Raw genomic sequence first — 25,277 nt, 5'->3', positions numbered from 1 at the left:
CACCCAAAATATCATTGCGATTGGTTGAGCTGTTTTTGCGGTACCTTCGAACGGACAGACGGACATTTGGTGAATTATAGTAAGATTTAAATACACAGTATATTGATTGTTTAATGCTGCTGATTGTGCTTTTAATAACACTGATGGCAGATTTATTGAACTTATTGATCACACGTTCTCCACACTTGGTATTTGAATCAAATTGTCACTGTCAGCAACATTGGAGTTTAGTAATACCTTGTGGTAAGCTGTGTCTCCGACGGAACCGTCACTCACCACCACTCACCGGTCTCCTCTTGTCGTCCGCAGTTAGAAATGTGAACCTTTGATCGGGATGGTGGGCTCTGTTAAAAATAACATGTCTTCGTAATTACCTCTGCGAATGTGGATGGAGGTTATGTATTCACCAATGTTTGCCTGTTTGTGAGCACAATATCTCAAAAAGGTATGGATGGATTCAGACGAAACCTGGTGGACAGGTTGGGTAGGTGACAAGAACAAGCCGATTAGATTTAGGTTCAGTCCGGATGCAGATCCGGTCTATCAGATGCAAACCATAAACTGTTCCTCCTGGTGGACCTATGCACTCTGCCGAGTGCCGTTCTAATTACCTCCGCCACCAAATGTGGATGGAGGTTATGTTTTCACCCGTGTCTGTCTGTCTGCTTGTTTGTCCGTTTGCTTGTGAACAATATATCTCAAAAAGTTATGGATGAATTTGGACGAAACCTGTTGGACAGGTTGTGTGTGTGACATGGAAGAATCGATTCAATTTTGGTAAAGATCCGGATCCAGATCCAGCTAGTATAAATTTTTAAGTGATTCTTCACCATTGGGAGATAGGGCCAAAAACGATACATAGTGGGATATCTCAAAAGTTGTGGACGGATTTGGACGAAACTTCGTGGACCGGTTGGGTGTCCTACAAGGACCAATAGATTTGATTTTGGTCATGATCTGAATATGGATTCGGATATGATAATTATTTAATTATTAAGTGATTCTTCACCATTGGGAAATAGGGCCAAAAATTATACATAGTGGAATATCTCAAAAAGTTATGGATGGATTTGGACAAACTTGGAGGACAAATTGTGTGTGTGACAAGGAAGAATCGATTCGATTTTGGTGAATATCCGGATCCAGCTAGGATAATTTTTAAGTGATTCTTCATCATTGAGTGTTATGGCCAACCAGGTGGAGGTATGCTCTCTACTGAGTGCCGCTCTAGTTTTATTTGCAACCATTGAGGGTTGTACACTGACCGGATGTTTAAGCTTGTCTTGTCTTTCTGATATGTTGAATGTTACCTACACACTTCAGACACGACGCCACTAACCGACGATAGGCCGTGCCATGACCTCATGGCATGAAAATAACGGCAGGCTGGCTGGAGAAAGGGGAACTTAGCGATCATAGGAGCAGGAGGGTAAGTAGACCGAAAGAAAAAGAGATGGGGTTGCTGAGTTGTACAAAACTGCCGGCTCGTTATGGCATGGCTAATCTCGTGTGCCCGCTGTCGCCATGATTAGCCATTCCGTTTTGGGCCATGTGCACTCATCCAGCTTCCATCTGACGAGGGAAGTGTGGATCTTAATGTCCCCTCCGCTGCTATGTTGATCTTTACGTGCTTCAAACCAAGGTTTGCTCATCCTTATCACAGTTTTTCCTTTGACTATACCCGCTTTACTCTTGATTGATTTGTTCTTGTATTGCTAAGCAACAGCTGCCTAAGGACATATCATGGAGGCTGGAGGAAGGCATCTGTTTACAAGATGACGGGAGGAGCTGAATGTGGTGTGTATAGTCGTACCTGGTGTAATTGTCTTGGAGTACGAGTAATGCGCGTTTTGGATCGTTTACATGACATTTTTCATTTGCAGACTCACTTCTCAATGACACTTTAGAATTGACTTCTCATAATTGGACATTCGATCTATCTTTAAAAAGGTACTTTCTCTCCAAACTCGAACATTAGCGATTCATTGATTGAACCTGGTGTCTTTTATGTCGCAATCTCCAAAACGTAGTGCAGGACCTTACTATGGAGCGGTCTAAAGGTTGACAGTGATGTACTATGGTAGGGACTTCAAGCTGGCTGTCATGTCTGCAATGCGGATGCCGAATCGCATGCTGTGTCTCCCAAAGAGTCTGGTTTTTGGGCCATTTACTTGACCAAATTCCAAAGTCTATGAGCTATGAGCTGAGCATATATGATTGAGCAAATCTCTCTCTTAAGATCGATCCTTCCTGGTCTATAACTGCTGTGGTATTCTCTTGGAAGTTGATCAATGGTATCCTCAAACTAGAGGACAGATCATCCATTCCTTCTTTATTATGAATTTAATAAACTTTGACTATGTTAACCTCCACCGAAGGAGGACGGAAGTTATGTTTTAACCACTGTTTGTTTGTCTATGTCTGTCTGGTTGTCTGTTGTGAGCAAGATATCTCAATTTATGGACGAATTTGGATGAAACTTTGTGGACACATTGGGCGTGTGACAAGGATGAATTGATTCGATTTTGGTGAAGATTAGCATCCAGATACTGGAATTTTAAAAGTGATTCTTCACTATTGAGAGATAGGGCCAAAAATGTTATATAGCACGATATCTTAAAAAGTTATGGACATGTTATAATAAAACTTGGTGGATGAGTTGCGTCGGTGACAAGAACAAGCCGATTCGATTTTTGTTCAGGTCCGGATCTAGATCCGGCCGATCAATGGATACAAAACGTAAACTGTTCAGTCTGGTGGAGGTATGCACTCTACTGAGTGCCGTTCTAGTTACCCTCGCCAGAGGAAAGGGTATTGCATTTGAGTCTGTCTGTTTGTTTGTTTGTTTGTTTGTTTGTTTGTCCACACAGAATAAATATGATTTTCTCTGCAACCGTTGGTCCGATTGACAAGAAATTTTCACCATAGGTGCAACTCCACCTGCAGAATTTTTAAATGATAATTATGGCGTCATAGGTCACGTGGTTTGGCCGCCATCTTGGAAAATCTAAAAACTTTGTACCTTTATATCTCGGAAAGCGCTGAATAGACAGAATTGAGACATGGCTCATTGTAAAGAACTCTCCATGGGGAATAAAATATGTTTATGATGATGTCATCGGTCACGTGGTTCATGCCTCCACTATGACGTCATAATTCGGCAAGTACAAAACTTCATCCGATCAAGATGAAATTTCTTGAGCATAATCTAGGAATAAATGAGTTTAGAAAAAAATAATGATGACGTCATCGGTCACGTGGTTCGGCCGCCATATTAATTTTAACACAAAAGCCTTTAAAACCCCTGAAAATACATCCTGGCGAGGGTTTGCAATCTCTGATTGCTCTTTTTCTTGTTGATATTGTTTCTTCTCGATTATAAACCAGCAGAGGTACAATAGTTATTTTTCAAGATTTTGCCTTGGCACTAACAGCCATTATTTCCAAGCTATGTCCCATGTTTCACAACAGCGGGGTTTCCCCTGGCACATCGCCAATGCCTCCAGCCGCGTATCCACCTCCGTTGCTTCTTTGAGCAGACTCCACTAGCTAGAGTGATACAAGTTTGTAATCAGGTGTGTAACCTCAAATTCAGTTTTTTGGTGCATGTGTGTCCTTCAGCACTTGTAAAGCCTTGGTGATTAAATAGTGATGGTTTAATTACACATTTCTGGAATGATTTTAGGCTTAAGGCCGATGCTTGTACGGTTTTGTACTCTTGATGCTTTGTGGAAAATAGTATGATGGCACTGGATTTTTGGAGTTTGCAGGCAATGTGGTAACCTTTTAGCAATGCCAGGCAGGGGGCCACCATCATGAGTGAAAAAAGGAAGGAAGGAAGGAAGGAATTGAAACTGCTGCAATTGGTGTTTTACTTTATGGGCTTGTTTTGGCTCGAAGTCAACTGTATCATATTCCCAACCCAATTGTTGGAAACTTGGTGTTCCATCTTCTTGCACACAACTTTAAGTTTGCTGCTTTTGAGTTGTAATTTGCACGCAGAACTTTCATATCGAGTAAATCTAGCTGAATAAACACAATAGATGTAATTATCTGAAATTCATAGAGGTATTCCAATGCTTTTCATTTACCTAATTCTCACATCCAGATATGAATCCGTTTTGTATTTCCTGTCTTCCTCAACCCCTAGTTATTTTTCCCATATTTGTCCCTTTTTGTACCCCCATTTCCCCACCCCTCATTATATTCTTGGTATTCTCACCCCACCCCTTTTCTTCTTTGCCATTTTTTTTATTCAAAATTTTCTTCATATGTGACTGATTTATTCTGTCCTTTTCATCATTTTCTGATAAATTACACAAACATGCATACATATAATTTCCTTGAAGGGAGTCAACATCAGTATATATATATATATATATATATATATATATATATATATATATATATATATATATATATATATATATTAGGGTGGGCTTCAAAAAAGCAAAATGCAGATTTTCTCCGGGACATGGTCTATTTTTGTTCCTTTTGGTGTCAAAGGAAACCACACCAAATGTGAATGGAATCTAATAATATTTAGGGGTGCCAGCCACATCAGTGATGAATTTTCCCCCATGCAAAAATAGGAATTCCCATTTTTTGGGCTGTATATACACAAAATAAATACATAATTATATATATACATTAAATATAATATTAAAAATAAATATATAGTAAATATACATTAAATAATAAATATACATAAATACACATTATACATTATATATATACAATATATTGTTATGAATTTGGTAATGCAACATCTAGAGCTAGGTAGATCTGAATAGGTAGGTATTCGGCTGTCGTGACAGGGACTCTACATGTAATAAGTTCTTGATGTTTAGGCGGTTGTCGGGGTAAGATGTATGAGTGTGGATCTACCTGGAGATTCGAGTGTTAAATAGTGAGGGGTTAAAGGTAACGCCCCTGTGAGTCTCACCTAGTAATCAAACCTTTGTCCTTTATGGCACTGCAAACCACATAAACATTAGTTAGGTCCTTAGCGCAACATTAAATAATCCCCCTTTCCCTGACAAGGACTTCGTATTAAATTGACAGGAAACCAGGTCAAAAACACCACCACAATTGGCCGCCACCGTGTACACCTCCAAAGGCCTACAAACCTGGCCGGCACGTGTTATGCCAGGACCGCAGGGTCGCGTAACGGGGGAGATGTCAGGAGTCGCGGGAGGCTTTGATTGGCTGAGGAGTGCGCAATGTGACGTCATCGGCCACCAATATAGGCGACGGTCGGACGCCATTTCAGGGGTTGAGTCGCAAGTCACACGGAGTTGAGTTGAGTTCGTGGCAGGCACTGGCAGACGCAGGCAGGCACCAGAGAGTTGAGCGGTGGTGGAGAGTTGGAGAGGACACGCCATTCCAGTCGCAGTTCGAGTGCAGTTCGGGTTGTAGGGAGTCGCAGGAGACACACGAGAGCACACCCAGTTGGCACTGAGCAGTTCGTTGGCACTTGGCTGCCAGCACTCCCGCGTCGTCGAGTCGAGTGGAGTTGAAAGGAGTCCTTCCTGTCCCTGGTCAAGTGGAGCCGCTGGCCTGCGTCGGACGCGTGGTGCTTGGAGCGAGGGGCCTCGTGGTGTGCGATCGGGCCGGAAGGAGCGGTGCTGGACACCAACAATACAAGACGACAAAGACAGATAAGCCCGATCTCCGCGTATATTTTGAACGACGGGACGTGTTATTTTCGTAATTAATCTCCCTCGTTTGTGTTTGCTGTCAGTCGCGTGGGGACGTCCCGATTTAGGTTTATTAGAGTTATTAGATTTACCGGCGGGCTTTTTCACTGGCTTTACTTTTCCTAATAAACCCTTATATTACTTTTTGTACATAATATCTGAACGCAGTTTTCCTGGGTGTTTGATTTTAATAGATAAGGTTGCGGAGCCTTCGCTGCGGCCCGCCATTCCGCGCGTTGGTGTTGAACTTGAGTCCGCCATTGAGTGTTCGCCTCGGGAGTTAAAGTCTCGCAAATCGGTCATCCGTAACTGTGGTGTTAACCACGGTTACGCGACAAGTGGTGTCAGGAGTGGGATTTGAACCCGTCGGACAAATTTTTTTGTCCGCGGCGAGACATCGACACGGTCGGACAAATTTTTTTGTCCGCGGGGCAACATCGACACGGTCGGGCGTACATTGCGCTCGACGTTCGAACGCAAAATTTTTATAGTTGAGGCGGAGAAATTTAATAATCAATTGGGCATACGGAGCGCGATATCGCGTCTTCGTCAAATTTAAATTGTGTTTTTGGTATTAAAATAAATACGCGCGCGGGAAACAACCTTCCGAAAGGCGGATGTCGGAGGTCGACGAAATGGAGGTGCGCAGCGAGGCCTCCGTCAGCGTCGGGAGTGAGCCGGAAATGGGGGATAAGGAGGATAGCGTTGGAACTTTCCCCGCCGCTGAGACGGCCCCGATAGATCTCCAGACCATAGTAAATTTAATAAAAGACATGAGGGCTCAGGGTGAGCGATTAGAGGGCCAAATGGGGGTAATGAGGGACGAAGCGAGGGCTCAGAGTGTGCAAATGGGGATAATGAGGGACGAAGCGAGGGCTCGGAGTGAAAAATTGGGGGCAAGGAGGGACGAAGCGAGGGCTCGGAGTGAAAAATTGGGGGCACAGGAGAAGCCAAAGGTGGCAAAAATTGAATCGGAACGGGGGGAAGCTAGATTGGGAACAGGAGAGAGTACGGCCCATGCAGATGTGCACGGGGCTCAGGAGCCGGGAATGGCAAAATTGGGAATTGCACAGGGAATGGCAATTGAAGTAAATGGGGAGACCGCAGGTCCACAGGTGGATGGGGAATGTCCACAGGTGGATGGGGAATGTCCACAGGTGGATGAGGAATGTGTACAGGTAGAGGGGGAATGCCTGCAGGTAAACGTGGAGAGTCCACAGGTGAGCGGGGAAGGAAATTTGGAATGTGAGAGTTGTAATGGGGAATGTTTCCCACATTCTGGCCTGGTTGTTTATCGGGACCGTGTGGATGTCACAACACCCCAACCGGGGGATGAATTTGGAATTGTGCAGCACCAGGGCGGTGGTGCGGAGCAAGAGGGGGTAGAGTTTTTGGGGGTCCATGCGATAGAGCCGGACCGGGTATTTATTGGGGATATTGATCAAAGCCTGGCGGGGCCAGGAATGATTTCTAATGATGATGATGAGGATGATTTGATCCAGCGGCTGGAGACCTGTGACAGTCCCATGGAGGTAGAGCTTGTTCAGGCCCAAAGGAGTCTGGGGGAAGAGGTGAGTTGGTCCAAGGAGGTGGTTGGAATGACCGAGGGGACGCTCACTGTACACTGCTATTTGGAAACAGAGGCTCCAAAATTGGACAACCAGTTGGGGGAGTGTGTTGGCTCCGGGCTGGATTTGGATCTTGGAGGATCGGGAGATAGAGCTTCTGGAGATTTGGTCCCTGTAGGGAATTTGGATCAACTGCAGGGAGGGGCAGAACAACCGGTGGTAGAGGTTGTTCCCTGCAGCTGCGGAATGGCAGTGGGAATGAAAATTTGTAAAATAAAATTACAATGGGAAATTGATTTGGAGCAGCCATGGTTTGGATTGGTCCCCGGGCTGCGGGATCTGGATATGGAGAGGTCATGGGTGATGGCCTCGGGCAAAAGTTGCCCCTTTCAAAATTTGGGTATGCCAGCCAGCTGGGGGGCTGTGATGGCGAGATTTGGACGTGGGGTCCAGCCTTGGGTGTCGAGGTACGACCTGGGTCCCACGGGGGGTCTGGTGGAGTGTGGCGTCCCTCGTCCGTCGGGGCGCCGTCCGAGCTGGTGGCTCGGGCCGGCAGGGTCACCGGACCCTGGTGGGGGTTAAGACCTCCAGGGAGGTCCGAGGTGGTTTCTCAAGCCTGGGATGGCAAATATTGAGGACCACTGGGGGGAGGTGTTGTGGGTCGCGCTTTGGTGGTGGCACCGCAGATGGCCAGCTTGGGACTGATGTGGTGACCACCCGGGCATGCGGCCTGGCACTCTCCTCCAGGGACTCTGGGACAACCAGCATGTGGTGACCTGGCATGGTGGTTGGTCTATGGACGCGGGTCAAACCGAATGGACAGGGATGGAGATAGCCTGCCGGACAACCATTGGGGCATCTGTGGAACGTGATGGTGTGAGCGACCTTCCACAGATGCTCCGTTGTGATTTATGGACTCTCGGGTTGGGAAGAGAGCCATGGGGATGTGAATCGGGAGATGTGTAACGCGCCGAGCATATGGGCCATGCTCGGCTGGCATGTGTATGGCAAAGCATCCTTCTTTGGTGAGGTGAGTGAAATGTGACAAATGTTTGGCATGGGTAATCTGTGGGTTAGATGCAAATTTAAGGGTGGATTGTGAAATGCCATGGTGGACACTGTATAGTGACGCCATTATTGATCCAGGTGTGTAGACCAAAGTGTTGGAGGCTGTGATGAAATTAATAGGGTAGCAAGACACAGCTTTCAACTGGTTGCGGGGGCAACTGTGCTGATATTTGGGACGCGGGATGATGGGGATGTAGTTGTGTAGCCTGAGGGTCAACGTGGTGCTGTGCGTGTCCGAGGTGTGTGGACCATGTCTTCTGGGTGGGTCTCCTGGTGGAGCATGGCTGTTGACTGGACCTTGGTGTGGTCAAGTGTGGGTGAGCACTGGGGGGCTGCAGTTCTGTAGTCGGACTGGGGGATGATGGGGAGGTGCAGGGGACGTGGCTGTAGGGATGCCACGCACTGCGACCGTGCCCCCCAGGGCCGAGGTTGTGTGTGCGGTAGTGTGTGTTGTGGCAGCAAGTGCTCACCACATTGGCCAGCTGGGGCTGCTGCAGCTGTGTTCCTCGCAGGGGGGCCGAAGGATGGATGATGGGTCGCACCCTTATGGACACCCATGGGCCATGTTGGCGTTTTGACTGCTCACCTTGTCCCGGTGACCCTTGCACGGTAGAGGTGCAGAGCTGTCGTGGCCATAGGTAGTTGTGTAGTGATGATCACCGTTGGATGCGGATCCACATACCTGCCAGTGTAGTGGGGACAAAAGAGAAATTTGGAAGGATTTGGTAGGCCCAATGTGAAATTTTGGGAATTGTATGGGTGGATTGCACTTTGAACCTGACCAACCTGTAACTACCTGCACTTGAGGTGAGTGTTTTGAGGAGTACTGTCCCAGGCTTCAGGATTTGCTTTGGGAAATTGGGGACATGTAAATTGGAGTTGGGAGGCGGGTGAGAGTGATGACATGGCCGGTGAGGGGATGGAATGGGAGCCACAGTGTCTTGTGGGTGGCGTATGTTTTTGTATTGTGGTTAGGTGTTTTGATGTGGTCGTGAGAGTGGAACCTGGAGAGTGAGTGATGATTATTGGAGATAATGAGGGGTGATAATTGTGCTTTTGGAAATGTGCTTTTGGGAAGATGTGATAGTTTAAATGTGAACTGGGGGAATTTCACATGTAGCAGGCCATGGCAAGCCTTGTAACACCTTTTACACCATCTATGGAATTGTACTGAATTGTGCTGAGTTGTGTGGAGAATTGAATGGCAGTGGGGGAGGAAGTGTGTTTTGGGGTCTTGTGGGTGGGGAAGGTGTGTGTGTCCGCAGGTACAGAGCAAGCTCTGAGGAGCGATGCCTGCGGGCCCCCCCTCTGCGGCAATTACCCCTGGCAGCCGGTGGTAACTGGAAATTGGAGCTCGTCGGTGGAGGGTCTGGTTGGGCGCCGCGGGGTGAGGAAGTCCCCCGGTGACCCGTGTTGCTGCGCGAAAGCAGGAGGCAAAGGAGCCTGGTGTGTGTGGAGACCCTCACCGGCGAGGTAACGGCGGAAAGGGGCTGTTGGGCTGTCACGGGGCCAAGAGGTAAAGGGGGGGGGGGGGGGGCAATGAATTTGTAAGTCGGTTGACTTGTTTTTGGGACTGCGGGCACCACAGCCTGATGCGCCCCCACCATCTTTTTGTGCGGTACCTCCCCGCTGCCTAGTTGAGGAATGCACACACACGTGAATGACATCAATGCCATGGTCCTGCAGGGGGTGTATTGGGAATAAGTGCTTTGTTGATTTTTGAAATGCCTTGATGACCTATGGAATGAGAATGAGTGGTTAAGGGGTCTGTGTTGCATGAATGTGGGCGAAATCCACCGAGCCGTGTCACTCACCTGTAACATCTGGACAGGGCCCGTGGAAATTTAGGGGGGATGCATTGGGGATGGCCCCGCAGGTAAGGTTGAGTCTTGTGGCATCCACCGGGGGACGCGGTCTGTAGACCGGGGTATGTACAAAGGTTAGAGTTTTGAGTTTTGGAAAGATGGTTAAGTTTTGTGGTTAAGTTAGTGTTGTGTGTTGTTGTTTCCTCCCTCCACAGGAACAACGAAGAAGATGTACATACTTGCATGATGGTTAAGGGGTTCAGCATGTTAAGGAAGTGTAGGTAGGTAGTCCGACTCACTTCCCACAGCCCTTCCTGATTTATTTCGTAGGTTAATTAAGTGTGTGACAGTAAGTGTTAAGGCTGGAATGGTAGCCCTGCGGTGAACCTTGCAGGAGCTACGGTTCCAGGGGGGGGGCTGTGTTATGAATTTGGTAATGCAACATCTAGAGCTAGGTAGATCTGAATAGGTAGGTATTCGGCTGTCGTGACAGGGACTCTACATGTAATAAGTTCTTGATGTTTAGGCGGTTGTCGGGGTAAGATGTATGAGTGTGGATCTACCTGGAGATTCGAGTGTTAAATAGTGAGGGGTTAAAGGTAACGCCCCTGTGAGTCTCACCTAGTAATCAAACCTTTGTCCTTTATGGCACTGCAAACCACATAAACATTAGTTAGGTCCTTAGCGCAACATTAAATAATCCCCCTTTCCCTGACAAGGACTTCGTATTAAATTGACAGGAAACCAGGTCAAAAACACCACCACAATTGGCCGCCACCGTGTACACCTCCAAAGGCCTACAAACCTGGCCGGCACGTGTTATGCCAGGACCGCAGGGTCGCGTAACGGGGGAGATGTCAGGAGTCGCGGGAGGCTTTGATTGGCTGAGGAGTGCGCAATGTGACGTCATCGGCCACCAATATAGGCGACGGTCGGACGCCATTTCAGGGGTTGAGTCGCAAGTCACACGGAGTTGAGTTGAGTTCGTGGCAGGCACTGGCAGACGCAGGCAGGCACCAGAGAGTTGAGCGGTGGTGGAGAGTTGGAGAGGACACGCCATTCCAGTCGCAGTTCGAGTGCAGTTCGGGTTGTAGGGAGTCGCAGGAGACACACGAGAGCACACCCAGTTGGCACTGAGCAGTTCGTTGGCACTTGGCTGCCAGCACTCCCGCGTCGTCGAGTCGAGTGGAGTTGAAAGGAGTCCTTCCTGTCCCTGGTCAAGTGGAGCCGCTGGCCTGCGTCGGACGCGTGGTGCTTGGAGCGAGGGGCCTCGTGGTGTGCGATCGGGCCGGAAGGAGCGGTGCTGGACACCAACAATACAAGACGACAAAGACAGATAAGCCCGATCTCCGCGTATATTTTGAACGACGGGACGTGTTATTTTCGTAATTAATCTCCCTCGTTTGTGTTTGCTGTCAGTCGCGTGGGGACGTCCCGATTTAGGTTTATTAGAGTTATTAGATTTACCGGCGGGCTTTTTCACTGGCTTTACTTTTCCTAATAAACCCTTATATTACTTTTTGTACATAATATCTGAACGCAGTTTTCCTGGGTGTTTGATTTTAATAGATAAGGTTGCGGAGCCTTCGCTGCGGCCCGCCATTCCGCGCGTTGGTGTTGAACTTGAGTCCGCCATTGAGTGTTCGCCTCGGGAGTTAAAGTCTCGCAAATCGGTCATCCGTAACTGTGGTGTTAACCACGGTTACGCGACAATATTATACATACAGTTTTGAGACTTCCTATGATCACTATCTGGGCAATTTTCATGCATGTTTTGTACAGGTTCCCGGGGTCAGGGGTACGCTTTTTTAGTGTGTAATATGTAGGCCTAACTTATTGACTGTGGCTCTTTTGTAGAGAGTGACCCTGTGGAGTAAGAATTAACAGGATTTTACCCACATTCTTGCTTATTTTGCAGATATGGCATGTGCTAGTACCAGTGTTTCATTGAAAACTCGGGCTCAGGATAATGTGTATCTCGTTGGGTCCACTTCTGGAGATGCCATCAAAGGTGCCAAGCTCCCGACTGTGCATCAATCTCTTGTCCTGTTTTTCCATCACCTGAAGAAGGAGAATCGCACTGCCTGGGAGAGTGCAACCCTCACCATTGAAGAGGTTGTGAAGTTCTGGGAAAAAGCTCACCTACCTACAACGACGAAGCAGCACTGCATCCATCGTTTGGAGAGGCTATATGAAGAATGGAGGAGCCTCCAAAAAGGTGCAAAGCGGGGTGGTGCGACCCAAGAGAAAAAGGAAGCATCCTTCAAGGCCTCCTTGGAGAAGACGTTTGATCTTAGGCATGCAGATTCGGAGGCCATAATCACCAACCCCGAGGACAGGAAGTTTCTTCACGATCAATTCTCAGAGAGGAAGGCTTCAATGGGATCTGCAGACACTGTGTTGGAAGCAAAAACGTTCTTGTGTGTTTGAAAGATCAGCAGCCACGAGATGATTATCGTGAACTCCTAGAACTGACTGTCATCTACATGGGAGGAATCCCACCTCGTGGAATCCGGATCATGGCTCCAGGAGCAATGCACAGAGCCAGATGGATGGCAAAAGCACTATATTCACTACAGGTGTTCATGTTTCGGTCAGAGTTCCACTTGACACTTCGAGAGGCGAGAGAACTCCGAGCCTTCAACATTTTTGTCTGCCTTGTGTATGTACAGGCTTTGTTTCGGGCTCCACAAGCTATTGAGGCTCCCCTGAATGACATTAACCTCTTCAAGAAGTTGGAAAAGTTTGAACAAATCAATCAGAAGATGGCTCAGGCAGCCTTGAAGGCACTTGGCCACCACACGTGGTACATGAGCCCAGTACTAGTGGCATTTGCATTCTTTGACACCAGAATTGACAAAGAAAGCAAGATCAATATGATTGAAGCATTGAAAAATGACGGTGAAAACCCCTCTCCAAAGAGACCAGCTATCAAACGAGGAACCGCCCTGTCAATCGCTGGCCTCATAACAAAACACACCAAGCATTTCTTCAGCATCCTAGGGACCCCAACTGATTGGATGGATAAGGATCCTGGTTCATGGGAGCAAGAAACCAGCTTTCAGGAAGCAAAGAAAGCCGCCAGTGGCTTAGTCGTGGTGAACGACAGGGCAGAAAGGGGTGTCGCATTGATACAAGACTACAATAAGCTCCTTACAAAGGATGAAGAGCAAAAGCAAGCTCTGCTCCAAGTTGTTGCTGCTCACAGGAAGATGTACCCCGATGCCAAGATGGCAACAGTGGTGAAACAGGCCCAGAAATAGGAGTTACATTTCTCATTATATTTGGGTTTTTTAATATTATGTGATATGGTGTCTCTTCATTTTATGAACTGAACATTTGGATTGTTATCATTGAATTTGAGTTTTCATAGCAATATAGTGCTATTTGTGCAGCTATTGTAACTTGTGTTTGCTAGAATACAAAGAAAGTGAGTGGAGGGTGGATTTTCATAAAACAAACTTCTGGTTTTGCTTTCGATCCATATATAGAAAAGTTTTGTAGACACCTTTAGTTTGAAGGCTGATGTGGCACCCCTAAATAAAATCAGATTGCTTTCATATTTGGTGTCTTTTCATTTTATATATATATATATATATATATATATATATATATATATATATATATAGATATATATATATATATATATATATGTATGTATTTAATACACACGTCGAGTCGACATCACTGTAGTGGGTACCAGGAAGCGAGTGCCACACCAGCTATTGCTGCATGTATCCTGACCAGCAGGAAATGCCTGCCACTTGTTAACCTGTTTGTGGTACACAAAACGGTTCTGGGAGCAGCCAGCAACAATTAAAAAATTAAAATTGAAAGCATCTGACAATGCAAAGCCTGCCCGCATCTCATATTTCATATTTCTTATTCATATTTGTCCTCTCCATATTGTCATAATAAAGCTTTGTTTAAAATTTGATGACAAAACTCAAATGGTAAAATGCCGCGAATGTCGAACCACGAATGTGGGGGTCATTGTTTAAATGGGGATGGGTTCCCACGGTTCCTGATTCGTGGAAAATCCCACGAATGTCGGGGCTTTGTTTCAATGGGGAAAAGGTGGACAGTTAAAGCACTACTAGATGCAGTGGAGTGTTTTCAGTCCAGTAACTTGCAAGGGATGATGTGTTACGCAGCTGGTGGGGTATCCCGCGAAGCAATGTTGACAGTGTGGATGGTGGGATATCCCATGAAGCAATGTTCAAAGTGTGGATGGTGGGATATCCCGTGAAGTAATGTTCATAGTGTGAATGGTGGGATAGCCCGTGAAGGAATGTTCACAGTGTGAATGGTGGGATAGCCCGTGAAGGAATGTTCACTGTGTGAATGGTGGGATATCCCGTGAATCCATGTTCACAGTGTGAATGGTGGGATATCCCACGAAGCAATGTTAACAGCGTGAATGGTGGGATATCCCACGAAGCAATGTTAACAGCGTGAATGGTGGGTAATCCCGTGAAGCAATGTTAACAGTATGAATGGTGGGATATCCCGTGAATCTATGTTAACAGCGTGAATGGTGGGATATCCCGTGAAGCAAAGTTAACAATATGAATGGTGGGATATCCCGTGAAGCAATGTTAACAGTGTGAATGGTGGGATATCCCGTTAAGCTATGTCAGTGTGAATGGTGGGATATCCTGTTAAGCTATGTTAACAGTATGAATGGTGGGATATGCCGCAAAGAAATGTTAACAGCGTGAATGGTGGGATATCCCGTGAAGCAATGTTTACTGTGTGAATGGTGGGATATCCTGCGAAGTAATGTTTACTGTGTGAATGGTGGGATATCCCGTGAAGCTATGTTTACTGTGTGAATGGTGGGATATCCCACGAATTTCCCTTGTAGCACGGCTAAAATATTTTGTGCCCACAAAAAACCGCAAATAATCAGGACACAGGGCCGCGAATGTCTAAGTGGGTCGCAATTTATCAACCGCAAATATGAGGTGTGTGTGTGTGTGTGTGTGTGTGTGTGTGTGTGTGTGTGTGTGTGTTTGGTGTGTCAAGTCTATTTCGAGCCTTAGCCCAAGTTTAAAAAAAAACAACTGCTGCTTCGGGATGTCATCTGGATCCACGGGAATCTTGGAGAATAACGAGATCAAACTCTGAGAATATTCTTGCACCATGGAGTGTGGTGGTACAATCCTAAATGTGTGGAATGGGGGTAATGGTATGGAACAGTCGCGTTGTTTTAAGGACTGGTAATCCCCACAAGGTTGCCAATTTCCAGGTGTATTTTTGGGTACCATGTGCAGCGATGAATACCAACTGCTGGACGGCTCTGATGATCCCCTGTTGTAACATATAGTCCACCTCCTGGCAGGCAATACATAATATCACAGGTGCGAGTCGGCGAGCACATGAGAAAACGGACGGAGGCAGGGGGTGTCTCATGGTTTGAATGGTTTGAATGTGATGCGTGATCTGGTGTTGGATGGGCTGGATTGTTGCTGATGGGCGCGTTATGGACGGGAAGTCAGAAAGTACTTTCTGAAAAGGGGAGGTGGGTGTGTGTAGGTGTCACTCGTACCGGACTGGACCACCAACACCTTCAGACTGTTACAGTGAAATTTATTGAAGTACGTGCATGGGGAGAGAAAGCAATTATGCAAACCGTTATTACGTACGTAAACCCTCGCAGATCCCTCCGGAGAGCAGTTCAAAATTGTGCCGTATTTATAGAATTCAAAGAGTGGCCTACGAGCCGAAAGAACAGCCTAAAGCAAGGAGATAAGGAGTGGTTCAAGGAGCGGCCAACTGCCCCAACCTGCGGAAAACAAGCCACAAGAAAGAAAAAGGAGTCAAGCACACAATATTACAGTTTACCCAAGAGATGATCTCAACAGCTGCCATGAATTCCAAGAACAAGGCACTGCCTCAATCCCTCTTTCTACCTGGCAACAGTAGTTCTCTAACTCACAAAGGAATACATGTTTAAAATAAATACATTGAAATCCCACATGTGGATGGAAGACTCGTGCTATTCACCGATGACTTGACGTTGGATGCTGTACTGGGAACACTAAGCTGTGTTGCAGCTTCCAATAGACGGTAATGTTTGATGTTGACGAGGACTTTGAAATGACGCATAACATACGCACCGAGGATAGAGTATCTTGTGTCAGCAGTCGTAAACACCCACGGAAATGAGCGACATAAACCCAACTCAAGCTGGAGAACAATCATATTACCACATGAAAGGCAAAATGATGCCGCTACAACACTGCCTATACATACATACTGTTACGGATTCGTCACTTCCGTTGTTGTGGTTCTCATCCACTGTAAACATTTTTGGTTGCATGAACTATTATTGTTATCGTTTAGGTGAAATAGAGATAACTGTTTTCAAAAGGTTAAAAAAGTTAGTGTTTTAAAAGAAACCGGAAACCGGATCGGGAACCGGACGAAGAGAGAAAGAAGAAGAGGAAAAGGAGGCGGAGCAAGTGAGGTCAGAGAAGGAGCCGAGCTGCGTTGAGGTTTTGAGCAAACGCTGGCGAACGGGGGTCACGAGTGAACCTTGGGTTTCCTGGGAAAGGGATTCCTGCGACAGAGTTGTTATCGCTGTGACAGATAAACATGCGTGACAGGTTTTGCGGTTGATTCCAAAGAGAATCATTGGAGTGCCGTTACGTCTCGAGAACGGACCGTTGGCCATTTTGCCTCGTGCCCGATTTCACATCGCTCTAGGCTCTTCACCTCGCTTCAACCATTTCACCACATCCAGACGTTAACCTGGTGTGTGTGTGTAACGTGGATTTTGAGTGGGAATTTGCGGTTCGTCGATTGGGAGCCGTTGAACGTCCATACCCGAAGGTAGCCATGCGAAATCTCCACGCATGGCTGGCGGACCTCCTCTCTAGTCGTAGTCAACGTGTGGCCCTGATGGGTTTCTCTCATCTCCTCTTCCTGTTCAGGCTGGAGTTCCCCAAGGCAGTGTTCTGGGCCCTGTGCTTTTTCTGGTCTTCATTAATGATCTCTCTGACTCTCTTGAAAATCCTCTCTATCTCTTTGCTGATGACTCCACTCTCTGCCGCTCCATTCCTCATCCCTCAGATCGGCAGTCTGCAGCCTCCTCACTCTCTGCAGACCTGGACAAAATCACAGACTGGGCAAACAAGTGGAACATGTCTTTCAATCCTGACAAATCTCACACTCTTATGATGTCTCTCCGAAAAGACCGACTGGACAACCCTCCCATCTACTTTCTGAATAATCCTCTCCAAGAAGTTCTGTCACTCAAGCTTTTGGGTCTCACTATCTGCCATGATCTTTCCTGGGAAAACCACATTTCCAAGCTGGCATCCAAAGCCAGTCGCCGACTGGGCATCCTCCGTCGTGCGAAGTCCTTCCTTGGCACACCTGAGCTCCTCACCACATACAAGGCTTTCATCCGCAGCTCAATGGAGTACTGCTCTCCCCTCTGGGCTGGTGCTCCTGCCTCACACCTAGCTCGTCTTCACGCTGTTGAAACCAAAGCGTTCAGAATCATTGGAATCTCCCGCGATGACGCTATCTCCGAGGGCCTTTCACTTAATCACCGCAGGCAGGTTGGTGGTCTTTCCGTCTTCTACCGACTCCTCTCCGGCCTTGCTCCCCCAGCTCTCTCTGGGCTCTGTCCCCCAAATATTCCTGCAGGTCACACAAGATCTGCCTGCAACCCTCTTATGGTTAAACTGCCAAAATAAAGACTCTCTGCTCACTTTCACTCCTTCATTCCTCTTTTCTCCCGCCTCTGGAACAATCTCCCTCACTCTCTTCAATCCCACTCCTCCCTCCAGGTCTTTAAAACGGCTGTTCACCACCATCTCTTATCTTCGCCAATCCAAAACCTTGATCTTTTCTACCCCCGCTAATTTCACCCCAAATCCACTTTTTTGAGGTGACTTTTGACTTCTTTCCTGGAAGTCCTTGGTGTTCTTGCGTTTTATACCTATCCTGCCTCCCCCCAGCCCTCTCCCTCCAAAAACATCTCCCGTTGTCCCTGCTCTCAAATGTTGTGTTTGTGTGCTTCCTCCCCTTCTCTCCCCATCTTGTCGACCGCTCCCCTTTTTATATACTTTGTTTGCTTGTTTGTTTGATTTGTTTGTTTGATAAATGTTAGCTCTTTCACGAGCCTCGACTCTGTATACAAAAAAAAAAAAGAAAAAAAAAAAAGGTGTGATGTCCCAGTCGCCTCTTGAAGGTACCTTTGCCCATCTTTGGCATTGGGTCTGTCAACTGAACGGGATTCTGGTCTCGATACGACATTGTTCTGACGATCACTGGAGCGTGGATCGACTTTGGCTTGATGCCGGGATAGAGACATTGGGAATGTTCTTTTCGCTCACTTGGAGCACAGTGAGTTACATTGTACGAATATGATGGTACCATCATAGGAATGATATATTGGTTGTATAATTGATTAATATTGTTATTGTACTGTTATTTTTGTGTGACCTTAATACAATACTTGTTTGTTGGTAACAATTGGTGTGGTTTCACCATTGATCTTTGACACACAGAATAACACATCTTTCTGCCGTGACTCCTCTCGGGGCTCGGAGGTACACCGTGACCGGGGTTTGGGGAGGAGCACGTAACAATACGTACATACATACACGGAATTGCGATATTTTAGTATGATGTCATTGTTATCTGTGCTCTTTCCTGAGTGTGTTTGCCCACACCACCTATGGTGTAAGGTCAGCTGCAAAGCCTACGGGCTTGACTGGCATGTCCAACAAGCCTTTTGCATTGTTCAACAAAGTGGTCTAATTTAACCATACCATTCTCATCTGCAACGTTGCAGGTCTACAAGAGCTTTGTGTTGTTGTTGTTGTTGTTGTTGTTGTTGTTGTTGTTGTTGGGATTTGTGTCGTGGGTCAATTTTTGAAATGTGCACCCATTGGTCAGACAGCTGCCGGACCACACCCATATCCGTTGCTTGACTCCACCCACCATATAACGAGACAAAATATGGCCACCATCCTATTTCCTGGTGGCCTAACTCAAGCCTGTAGGCCTTTGCTGATTATACACTGCCCGGGTTTGTTGCGTCAGATTTCCATTGGCTTTGTTTGGGTTGAGTGTTATTGACGAAAAGGGACTTTAGCGTGGAAGGAAAAGACGTCCGATGCATTCGGAATACGAGTCAATCCTTTATTCCAAACACAACCAACGAAACCCGCTCATCTCACTTCCTGTTGCACCTGGTACCTACCAGAAAACCCTCAACCAACCCGAGATCAAGCATATTTACATATCATAACATGAAAGGCAAAATGATGCCGCGTGGGTCAATGGTTTAATGGACCCCCAAAAAAGTGTAATCATATGTCATATAATAGTAAGGTTTAATCAAGGCCGTCAGAACTTGCCGTAGGTCAGAACGCATGGTGAGGTGTCGAGCTAACATTTCAATCGTGCATTAATTGTGTTTGCAATCGTGCTGTACATATTTTATGAGTGTGTTAAATGCTTGTTTCTCAATCAGCCCGTTACCGGATTTTGTCGCAGGTTGTAACCATAGTGTGGTCTTTTTATACCCTGAATATGCATTGGGCCAAATAAAAACAGGACAGATTCTCTAACAACAGCATAGCCAGGCCTTTTTGATATTTTAGTTGGAGGATAGCATGACCTGGGTGGGGATACCACTTTTTTTAAATATCCAGTTATTTAATTTTTTTGAATTTGGGCACGGACACCCGTTTCATGAATGACAATGGGGGGGGGGGGGGGGGGGGGGGAAACGGCAAATGGCAAACGATGAACCAATAAATTCCACATTTATGTGCCACCTTCAGTGAAACATCAGGCATTTGGCAGAAGGTTTGTGAAGGACTAACACAAAAAACGTACCTAGTCTGAATGTTGCTATATTCAGTCAATGGCGAAAATGTAAATGGAGAATCCGCGAATGTCACGGATGGAAACCCTTGCATCATTTCCTTTTTCTACTTTAAACTCAATATCTCCATATTTTCATTCCAAACAGCATAATTCATCATTCCAAGCACAAATTAATACTATGGTATTAATATTGTTACGGCCACGGGTTTCGGGTGTACTGCGAGGGGGGATCCATGTTTCTTCTCGAACATACCGGGCCTGAAGCAACTGAGCACAAATAACTACGTACCATGACAAGTTGCGAGCCAACCTCGAATGCCAATTGATCCGCCACGTGGTTACAGGGTTCTCCGTCTAACTACCGTTTACCTGTGCCACATGCTTTCCAACCGGGGAATGCCCTCTCGGCTATGCACCAATCTTATCTTAATTAGTGCGGAAGAGCAACCGCTGGTGCATGCCATGCACAGACCGTAATGAGCCAATCAATTGGGGAATGATAATCTCCCGGTCTAACCTAATCTGCGAACAGCGCTGGATCAATGGAGGAAGTGACGGACATTAACAGATTGGAAAGAAATGTCAACAAGGAATTTATTTACACAAGCGGGATCATGTAAAGGTGGGAGGCAACTCGAGGACTTTAATGTTCAGGAGGAAGGGGGTTGGGAAAGGTGCACACAAAGGGACCTATGGGGGAATTCAGATTCAAAATGTACAAGTGATCGCAAGCAATGACGGGTGCAGCAATATTTACAAAGCAAAGGAAATGGACGAGATGCAGACTTAATTATATTTCTTACCTACCAGCTATAAACAATACAGGGCACCCCTCAGACCATCCGCGGAGGGAGAAATGAACACAAGATAAAGTACAAGGATCATCGGCCTCTTGCTTACCAGGTGGAAGCAGACGTGCTTCCGCAACCCAAGCGCTAAAGTAAGGGATAAGAGGGGAGCAATATTTGCAGTGTCTTATAATGCTGTGACTGTAAAGAACGTGATGTCGTGCATTGGTGCCTGAAGTGTGGATGTAAGCAAGAGAAACTGCCAAGGTGCATTATCAGTGTCAATATCACTCAGGAGGGTTAGATTCACAATATCACTCACCAGATTGATATACTGAGTTAAGAAAGTAAACCCAAGCCAAGAAAAAAAAAAAATTCCATATTAAATGCCAAGTCTGTTATTCAGGTTAACATTCAGGACAACTGACTAACAATTCAGAACAACTGGGGGAGGGGGGGAGGGGGGGAGGGGGAGAGGGGGGGATCACCGATCCGGTTAATCACCGGTTAATCACCGGTTAATCACCGATCCTGTGACGCCCTCCAGTACCGGCGTTGCCGGGCGGGGCAAGGGAGACCCGTACATTACACACATTACAACATTACACACACACAAACTGTGTTTTATGTTCAATGGTCTGGCGGCGGGGATGGAACATCACGTGATCGCTCTGAGCGAATCAGCGTGCTGCTCTGCCACCTGGTCAGATTCCGTGTATAATATTCCTCGCTGAAATGCGCTGAGGTAAATATGAATAAAAAATATGGATCTCGTCAAATATTTTTAGGTCGGCCATGTCCTACCCAGGCTCAATGGCCATGTCTGTGCCACATATCAAGTACGTGAGCCTCTCCGTTTCGGAGTCTATCGGTAACATTACACACACACAAACTGTATTTTATGTTCAATGGTCTGGCGGCGGGAATGGAACATCACGTGATTGCTCTGAGCGAATCAGCGCGCTGCTCTGCCACCGCTCAGATTCCGTGTATAATATTCCTCGCTGAAATGCGCTGAGGTAAATATGAATAAAAAATATGGATCTCGTCAAATATTTTTAGGTCGGCCATGTCCTTCCCAGGCTCAATGGCCATGTCTGTGCCAAATATCAAGTACGTGAGCCTCTCCGTTTAGGAGTCTATCGGTAACATTACACACACACAAACTGTGTTTTATATATATAGATATACTCTGCCTGTATAATTTTTTATTCATAATTATGACATCATAGCTCACGTGGTGCGGGTGCCATCTTGGAAAAACGTTACACCTCTATATCTCCCAAACCGCTCCATGGAAAAAATTGAAACATGGTGCATTGACGTTGTCAAGTACTCCCCATTCGGACTAAGATATGTTCATGATTATGTAATCGGTGCCTTCATTATGACGTCATAATTCGACAAGTACAACGCTTAATCTGATCAGTATTAATTTTTTTCTTTGCAATTGTTGGTCCGATTGACACAATTTTTTACCATAGAAGCTCCCCCGCCTGTACAATTCTAGTGATAATTATGATGTCATAGTTCACGTGGTATGGGTGCCATGTTGGAAAAACTTCGCACCTCAACATCTCTGAAACCGCTTCATGGAAAAAATTGAAACGTGGCTCATTGTCAGGTACTCCCCATGAGGAATAAGATATGTTAATGATTGTTATGAAATTCCCAACTCCAAGCTAAGTAGCATTCCCAACTCATCTATGAGCAAGCGGCCATTAACATTACCCATCATACCTTACTCAAGTGTCCGCTCACAGAATACAGAAATGAAGCAAACTCCCCCTCCTTCCTACACTACATTCCATTACATATCAACCCCTCAGGTATCATCCCACAACCAAATCTTCTTCTTCATATTTCATCACATTCTCCCTCCGTTAACAGAATGCAGATCTCGACCAACCAAAACGAGTAGGAGGTTGGCACAATCGACCAGCACGAGTTCGATAAACCCCTTCAGTTCCTGGATCCCCGGATCTCACAAAAGGAGGATCAGCCTCATCAATCCGCTCATTTTGAGGGCTTCCTGTCACCGACGGGATCTCCGTAACCTTGACATCTATCTATAATTCCAGTAATCTCTGTGTGTCTGTGTGTCTGTGTGTCTGTGTGTCTGTGTGTCTGTGTGTTTGTCTGTGACCGCTGTTTCTCGACAACCACGGGTCCGATATACTTTAAACTTGCCAGGTATATTGCTGGGGACCCGAGGATGTGCCTTTTCAAGGTTTGAAATTAATCGGACAAGTACTTACCGAGCTATGGCGATTTAGCCGTTCGCCGTTCGCTTTGGCGTTGCGAATGGACCAAACCATTCATGTAAATAGAGGGGGGGGGGGGGGTTCTGTGGTCGTTCGCTTTGGCTTTGCGAATGGACCAAACCATTCATGTAAATAGAGGGGGGGGGGGGGGTTCTGTGGTCGTTCGCTTTGGCTTTGCGAATGGACCAAACCATTCATGTAAATAGAGGGGGGGGTTCTGTGGTCGTTGCGAATGGACCAAACCATTCACATCGAATCATCGAATCACATCGAATGGACCAAACCGTTCGCTTTGGACCAAACCATTGCATGTAAATAGAGGGGGGGGGGTTCTGTGGTCGTTGCGAATGGACCAAACCATTCATGTAAATAGAGGGGGGGGGGGGGGTTCTGTGGTCGTTACTGCCACGTGGTTTCAAAGTTTTTTTTTGTTGTTGTTGTTTGCACGCATGTTTTTTTGCACCCACGTACGGGCACGCCCTAGGATGTTTACACACACACACCCCTACACAAATTTTTTTTTTTTTTTTTTTGGCAAGGAACGGGCACCCACGTACGGGCACGTCCTAGCTTATATATAGTACGGGCATGCCCTAGTTATCAACAATTACTTCATCCCCGGTCGATCCTTGCTGCGACTCTGTTTCGACGGGGGAACCCGAGATTCTGTCTCCCTTGTCGTCAACAGCCCGTTGATTTCCCTCACTGCAAGGCGCGAGATGAGGAACTGATACAGTAATCTCACGTCCATCCTGCAGCCCAACATGAGAATACTCTGGATTTGCCTCCAGAATTTCTACGCGATCACCAACAGCTCGTATTTACTTTGTCTGACCGCTAGTCTCAGGAGAGCCAGACCGGGCTCTGCCAACCAAGAGGGCAGTGCTTGCCCACTAGCACTTGAAACATGCGTTCGTGGGGAGTTTCATTTGTAGCTGTACACAGCAGCGACCAGATAGTGTGCAGTGCGTTAGGCAGTACGCGTTCCCACTGCTGCGAAGGCAAACCGCGCGACTTCAAGCTCATAAACACGGCTCTCCAGATAATTCTGTTATATTGTTCCACCAAGCCTTTGCCTTGAAGATTGTACGCCGTGGTACGGCTAGAGGCTACATCTCGATCCTGGAGAAACTGTTTAATCTCTCGAGACAAAAAAGCCGTGCCTCGGTCGGAGTGAACATAGGCAGGATATCCGAACAGCAAGAACAATTGCTGTAAACATTCAATCACCGTCGCCGAAGTCATGTCAACGCATGGAAAGCAAACGGAAATCTAGAGTACTCATCAACAACAGTAAGGATGTATCGGCGTGCCCCTGCCACCAGCCACGGACCCTTGAAATCCACTTTCAAATGCTCCCATGGCCATCCGGCATGAACCAGAGTTCCCATAGACGGTTTATAAAAACTCCGTTTTACTTCGGCGCACACGGAGCATGTTTTACAAAGACTCCGGACGTCATCTATAAAAAAGGCAGATTCCTACTCCGCACGAAGTGAGCCAATCGAGTCACCCCGGGGTGACAAAGCGACTCATGAATATCACGTAAATCGCCAGTGTCATTCCCAAACAGACAGGTCGAGATAGGGCACCAGCAGCCAGATTATCTCGTCCTGGTCTGTATACAATGTTGAAACTGAAGTCAGCTAATTTGACGCGCCAGCGAGCGATTTTTCTCATTTTTAATTTTCTGCAGATGGCTTCCGTCATACATGAAAGTCACGGACTGCTGGTCCGTAATCAGCTGGAAATGTTTCCCGAGAAGGAAATGGCGCCACCGTCTGACGGCTTCTACGATCGCGTAAGCTTCCTTCTCGATAGCAGAATGTCGCTTTTCACTAACAGACAGTGTTCGAGAGAAGAAAGCGACTTGCCTTCCAGCTTGATTGAGGTTAGCCGCTATAGCACAGTCCGAGGCGTTTGTCTCAATCATAAAAGGAATAGTCTCGTCGATCGAGGTCACAACAGCATTAGCTATGTCGGTTTTCAGCAGCTGCAGCCTTCGAGGCCAAATTCAGTGGAAATATTTTACATTCCACCAATGGCCTTATCTTCTCTGAAAACCCTGGAACTCACTTGGAATAATGGGCGAACAATCCCATTATTCTGCGCAACGCCGCACGGTCAGCGGGAGGGGCCATGTTGAGCAGAGGTTGCAGCCGAGCAGAGTCAGGTCATATCTCCCCTCCGGTCACAGTGTACCCCAAGAGATCCACTGTTTTGACGGAAT

At 46.6% G+C, this 25,277-nt stretch overlaps 2 protein-coding genes across 4 annotated transcripts in view; both read left to right on the top strand.

Annotated features, from left to right (window-relative positions):
- Positions 1 to 25,277, top strand: part of LOC137439033 (zinc finger protein 40) — a 138,382-nt gene that overhangs the window by 10,745 nt on the left and 102,360 nt on the right. The gene's annotated exons all lie outside the window — the stretch shown is intronic.
- Positions 1,488 to 13,700, top strand: LOC144888701 (uncharacterized). Its single transcript, XM_078767676.1, has 2 exons — positions 1,488 to 1,642; positions 12,059 to 13,700. The coding sequence occupies exon 2, from the start codon at positions 12,627 to 12,629 to the stop codon at positions 13,401 to 13,403; it is 777 nt and encodes a 258-aa protein (XP_078623802.1). The 5' UTR covers positions 1,488 to 1,642; positions 12,059 to 12,626; the 3' UTR covers positions 13,404 to 13,700.

Source organism: Myxine glutinosa, chromosome 13, assembly GCF_964187855.1.
Source record: "Myxine glutinosa chromosome 13, kmMyxGlut1.1, whole genome shotgun sequence".
Classification (NCBI taxonomy): domain Eukaryota; kingdom Metazoa; phylum Chordata; class Myxini; order Myxiniformes; family Myxinidae; genus Myxine; species Myxine glutinosa.
This window is presented reverse-complemented; position numbering and strand designations above follow the sequence as displayed.